At 33.2% G+C, this 6,555-nt stretch overlaps 1 protein-coding gene across 1 annotated transcript; it reads left to right on the top strand.

Moving 5' to 3' along the window:
* Positions 1–247: 247 nt before the first annotated feature.
* LOC111880377 (CASP-like protein 1) lies at positions 248–1,520 on the top strand. Its single transcript, XM_023876796.3, has 3 exons — positions 248–778; positions 867–996; positions 1,140–1,520. The coding sequence occupies exons 1-3, from the start codon at positions 399–401 to the stop codon at positions 1,365–1,367; spliced, it is 738 nt and encodes a 245-aa protein (XP_023732564.2). The 5' UTR covers positions 248–398; the 3' UTR covers positions 1,368–1,520.
* The last annotated feature ends 5,035 nt before the right edge of the window (positions 1,521–6,555 follow it).

Raw genomic sequence — 6,555 nt, 5'->3', positions numbered from 1 at the left:
AAAACCAATCATTTTTTGACTGTTCAAAAAAAAACCCAACGAACTTAAACAAAACAAAATTGGGATTTTTTTTACGGTTTAGAACTTTGTTGGACTTTTTAGACAAAATGTTAAGTTCGTTGGATTTTTTTGAACAGACAAAACATGATTGGAGTTTTTTGAACAGTTTGAAAACTTTTTTTTGGCTTTTAAGTCATTTTCCGGTAGTAGATATGACGTATTTTTTTTAATTTTTTTTTGTCTTGTAATAGTTTTGACATATAAAGGCTTGCGTTCACCTTCCAAAGCACTTCCAAAATTTTCCGAAACCATGAATTGCTCTAAAGTCCAAAAGATCAAACGTTCGAAAGTCAAGAAACGACGAAAGATCGAAGCTCACGAGTCAGGACCTAATATTGATGTATAAAAGTAGAATCTGCCATACATGCATCCACCCACAGTACTTGCTAACAAAGAACAAACTGTGCTTTGCTGCATTCTGCATCCCGGAAACGATGGTATCCAATGGCTCTACTATCCCTCAACATGCCCATGCCGCCATTAGTATGGAGGTACCACTAAAGACGTCGGCATCACCACCGGAGTACATTGCTCCTAGACTCGCATGTGATTCCAAGAAGCATGCAGTTATTAATTTGTTCTCTAGGGTAGTTATACTTGCATCTGCCGTGGGTGGGATAATTCTTCTCATCACTTCTAAACAAACGAAGCTTATTACAATTGCACCTGGGCTGGCAATATCCAAGGTTGCAAAATTCAGTCACTCCGATGCTCACAGGTAAAAAACATCTATTCCTCCACTACAACTATGGCCAAAAATGGGATTTATTGTGGAATACGATATTTATAGTCTTGTTATGATGCAGATACCTTCTGGCAGCTCTATGTACGGCTGCTTTATACAGCATCATCACTGGTTTAATATCAGTTTTGGCGCTCATGAAGCCAGGAGGAATCTCATCAAGGCTAAAATTTCAATTTGTGATACTCGATTCGGTATTAGGCTAATTTCTTTAACTAAGATAGGTCGTTGTTTCATCCAAATTTCAGCAATGCAAAATAAATTTAGATAATTAATAATAGATCGTTTTATCTTCGAAAAGGATACTAACTTATTATTAAAAACGCATATGCGACAGCTGCTATTAGGTATCATGGCTGCAGCAACAGGGGCATCAGGAGGTGTATCATACATAGGATACAAAGGAAACTCTCATAGCAGGTGGAACAAGATATGTAATATGTACAATTCTTACTGCATGCATGTTGGAACCTCTATTTTTTTATCATTCATATCCTCCATAACATTTCTACTGTTGGTCTGGATCAACGTTTATGCACTTTCGAAGAAGATCGCCAGGCGATAGTTAATTGCTTGATATCATAAATATTTCCGAAGTACATGTTTCATGTTATTCATATTTTTAGTTTAAGTTTTCTATGCACCTACGTGTTTACTTCGTGCCTGTCTTAATTTGTGCTTGTGACATTTGTGATTGATAAAGATAACATTAAAATTATATAGCTGATTTTGTAATATTTCAAATCATTATATATATCTGAACGTGTCAAGCTAAACTATCACGGTACAATTTAATTAAAGATTTATATGAACTCTTTTAATGTCTAGAGAGGACGATTAATTTGTAATGGTGCTAAATGGACCCTATTTAAGTATTAAATGGACATATGCGTGGGTCACAAACATGTGTATTTAATTAAGATCATTGAACGCAAACAAGTAATTTATAAGAGTTGTATATTATCATGTCTTCATTCTAGTCTCATTCAATTCTGGTATTCAATTAATTTAATTAATTACCACATCCACATTCTAGAAAAACTAAAATTTGCATAATTGCATAACTAAAATTTTAGACAATTAGACGAATATGATATCTAATTTTGTTTGTTTGTCTATTTTTTTGTAAAAAAATAATATAAAATAAAACGCAGCACGCTTAGCAAGAGGCTAAGACGCATGCAATAGTACATAAGGCACATATAATAAATGGTGAAGAAAAGAGTGGCAAAAAGATAACATTTTAGAGGCAGTACGTGAAAGGCGAACAACTTCATTCAACCCAATTACCGCATACAGAGTTACTCCTGATGTATGAAAGGGATATGATATTACCTGCCACTTTGGTAGAGAATTCTCTCATGTTTTTAAACACCCTACTGTTCATTGTCTGCCAAATGTTCCATATGAGACAAAACATTACCGTGTAGATTATCTCTCGTTTGTTAGGACAATTTCCCTAAGAAGCTAAAAAGTCAAGACATTCAGCTACATTAGAAATTTGATTTGGTTGTATCCCACACCACCTGTATATTATTTGGATAAAACCGAATTGTTCAATTTGATAATTTGGATTGGACTATTTGGTTCGGATATTCGGATTTTTGGATTTGTTTTCAAGAAAACCGAATTATTATTTTGGATTTCGGATTGGTTTTGGTTTATAAAATAAGAACCGGATAGTACAAAAAAACCGAATACACTACAAGGAAATAAGCAATTAGCGGCGACAAAAGTCGCCGGTAAAGGATCGAGAAGTTGCCGCTAAAGCTAATAGCAGGGACACGTCGCCGGTAAAGAGTCGCCGCTACCACTTCGTCGCTATTGATCAGATTGTCGCCGTTAAAGACAATTGTCACCGCTAATGTACCTGTCGCCGCTAATACTTCATGTCGCCGCTAAAGACAATGTCGCCGGTAATACTCTTGTCGCCAGTAATAACGTTTTTCATTTTTTTTTTATATATTTGCGATTTTGGGTATAATTTATTCCAAATATTGTTATAATTAATTCTATACCAAAAACTACACAACATAAAATTAAATATCAAATACTGTTATAATTAATTTAATACCAAAATAAAACAACCAAAAGTTTGATAATTCTAACAAGTAGCAAAGTAAGTTTTACAATTCTAACAAATAGCAAAGTATGACAAGTATACCATACAAATAAAGCTCCTCCCTACATATCATCATCTTCGTTCCCATCATGTCCTCCTTGATTATTCTGTGATTGAAAAAACGAATAAAGCTCCTCCCTACACGTCGGTTCGTCGAGCAATGCCCGAAGATTTTCAAACTACATAATAAATAACAACATATATAAATTATAAGTTAAATTTTCTAACTAGGGACGAAAACACAATTACCAAATCCACATGCATTTTATGACGCCAAAATACATTGCTATTTTTAAACTAAGACAAAAAAACAAAGTACATTGTTATTTCTTGCATATGGGACAAAAACTCAAATACCAAAGATTTTAGCAAATACTCACCAAAAACCAAAATGACCAAATCAACATACATTTTATGATGCCAAACTACATTTCTATTTTTAAACTAAGCCAAATAACCAAAGTACATTGTTATTTATTGCATTTGGGACAAAAACATAATTACCAAAGCTTTTAGTAAATCATGATGACCAGCACCTCTACCATCTGGGAAAGGTGGGTCCTCAGCTCCATCACCCCCATGTCCACGACCCATAACAACAACCATGGTGTACACGAACAAAAGCCAAATTGACAACATTTCCTGAAAAATTATATACAGATACAATTTTTATTACAAAAATTCACATTACATAGAAATAAACATTTACATGAGAATAAACATTTCTATTTAAACTAAAACTTTCTAATATTTGTATATAAGTTTTTAACCAATTTTATAACATTGTTTTTTGTTTTTTTTCAATTATAACAATAATTTATTTTTTTATTTTTTTTTTCCAATTATTGCATCCTACTTATACCAAAACTTTAGATTTGAATTTATTGCCTTAATGCCTTTTACTTTTCAAATTTTCATATCGATAGTTTGAAATATTATGAAAGAATGAACAACACAACAACAACAATAACAATAATAATAATAATAATAATAATAATAATAATAATGAAACAAATGTAATGTAGACTTTATAACACATGACGTATATACAATTAAACTAAAATTTCACATATTTATTAATTTTATTTTTTAATTTTATTTAGACAAACTACACATATATACATTGACATATATACAATTAAACTAAAATTTCACATATTTTGACATATATACATCAAACATCAAACACAGCACCTACACATATATACATACACATATTTTGCAATTAAACTAAAAATTCACAATAAATAGAAGTAAATAGAACCTGTGGTGGTGGAAGTCAATGAAAATAGTCAAGTGGTGGCGATAGTCTCGGGTGGTGGTCGGAAACGTAGTAACACAATCAACAAAACTGAAATTGATATTTTTTTACAATTAAGTACTCCAATAAACATAAAATCAATGTTACAAGACAAAAGGGACCGAAAATTGACCTGAAAATAGCTTGGTGTCGCCGTAAAAAGTTTGGTGTCGCCGGAAAAGCTTGGTCCTCACCTGGAAATCTTTCTCCACCGATGGTATCTTCTTTGTGGAAAATTTCACCCACCCAAAATTGATAATTCTCACTGGTAGCCCACAATAATCGGTGAAGCAAGATGTAGACGAGAGAAGAGAAACAGGCGAAGGGAGTGAAACAGAAAGAGCAAAAGGAAAAAGATCGAGTTTTTGGGGTTAACTGCGTCGACCTTTAGCGGCGACACCTTTACCGGCGACAAATTGGGCTTTAGCGGCGACACCTATCAATAGCGGCGACTATCGGGAGGGAATTATTACCGCGTCATTTTTTTTATCTTTAGCGGCGACTATTTTGGATCATTAGCGGTGACAAAAGTCGCCGGTATTTCATTTATGCGTTCCACGAGCACCCTAGCCGTTGGATTAGAAAAACAATCGGACGGTTTGTGTTTGCCAAAACGTCAAAGAGCGGATCGGTGTCATTCAGTCTTTAGCGGCAACACCAATAGCGGCGACACAGACCTTTAGCGGCGACTTTTTAATTTGTCGCCGCTAAAGCTCCCTGTCGCCGCTATTGGGGTCGCTGCTAAAAACTCTATTTCTTGTAGTGATAAACATTTATTATTTATTTATTTATAATATATATCTATAGTTATCTATTGATTTTGTAAATTATTTTTTCATATAGGTTCAACAGATTTCACCCGATAAAAAAACATCAATATGTATTATCTCTCAAAAATTTTCTATCTATAAAATATTTAACTATAATATATCTGCTTAGTAGTTGTTTGTATGTAAATTTCAAATCACAACTAAATAATTTTTTTCGTTTCTTGTGTAAAATTGGGTAATATTATAATTATATGTTGTTTTAAAATGTTTCGGTTTTTGAAAACCGAATTATAAAAACCGATCCAACCGAATTGTAACTGGATCGGATCGGATCGGATTTGAATTTAGCTTAGATTATTCAGATCCATGTTTTGAAAACCGAAATCAATTTGGATTCACTTGATTGGATCGGATCAAACCGATCCATCCAAACGAACACCCCTACCTGAAGATCCATTCTTGCACCACATGAGTGAACTCACAACTAGCTAATAAGTGATCAGCGGTTTCTAAATTTTTATGGAATAGTGGGCATTGTTGGTCACGAATCGTGATGCCACGTCCAGCTAGTGACACAGCATGGAATTTTGCTAAGGGAAGCCGCCAAAAGAAACACTGACTTTTAGGCATTATTAGAAAATTTGTGCAATAGTTACAGCAAAATCCGTAGCTATTCCGTAGCTATAAGCAAATAGCTACAAAATTGCTACTAAAAAATTAGCTGTAGCATAATGGCCCATGCCTAAATTATAGCTATGGATTAGCTACAGAATCGCTACGGAATGACTATGGAATTTTCCGTAGGTATTATAGCTACGGAATAACTACGGAAATAAATAACTACGGATTTCCTATGGAATAGTTACGGAACTAGATAGCTACGGAACTAAATAGCTACGAAATAGCTACAGATCCAAATAGCTACGGAAATCCGTAGCTATGCTGTAGCTAACTTCGTTTTATTTAAAAAAAATTAATTTAAAAATTTTCAATTTTTTTGTCAAATACCACATTCAGTTCATATTTGTCCCAAATACCATATAAAATACAACAAAAAATGTCCCTAATACCAAGTTTGACACATTCCATTCCATTGTCCAAATTATCTTACAAAAGTAAGCACTAATTAACAAAACAGACAATACGAAATGTTTACAAATTCAATTGTTCCAAAATACTTATCAATTGTCCTCAGGTGGATTATTGGGGGGAGCACGGGGTTGATTTCTAGACATATTCATCATCCTCATAACCATTTCCATTTGTTCTTTCATTTGTTTTTGTTGTTGTTGTTCCATGGTAGAAACTTGTGCACGCAACCTATCAACCTAAGAAAATGGCAACACAATTCAATAGTTAAACATTATTAGCAATGTACTTTAGTTTATTATAACAATGCATTTTAGTTTATTATCAACAAACTACCTAACTTTTAACCATAATAGCAACATACTTTTGTTTATTATCAATTTAATCAGTATTATCAACAAACTACCTAACTTTTAACCATAATAGCAACGTACTTTTGTTTATTATCAATTTAATCAATACTATCAACAAA

This window comes from Lactuca sativa, chromosome 5, assembly GCF_002870075.4.
Source record: "Lactuca sativa cultivar Salinas chromosome 5, Lsat_Salinas_v11, whole genome shotgun sequence".
NCBI lineage: Eukaryota > Viridiplantae > Streptophyta > Magnoliopsida > Asterales > Asteraceae > Lactuca > Lactuca sativa.
Note: the sequence above shows the minus strand (reverse complement) of the source record. Positions and strands in the feature narration are given on the sequence as shown.

Coding starts and splice junctions, on each gene's coding strand:
- LOC111880377 (XM_023876796.3), top strand. CDS start 399: ATGTATAAAAGTAGAATCTGCCATACATGCATCCACCCACAGTACTTG. Junction 779..866: donor AGTCACTCCGATGCTCACAG/GTAAAAAACATC, acceptor GTTATGATGCAG/ATACCTTCTGGCAGCTCTAT. Junction 997..1,139: donor AATTTGTGATACTCGATTCG/GTATTAGGCTAA, acceptor CATATGCGACAG/CTGCTATTAGGTATCATGGC.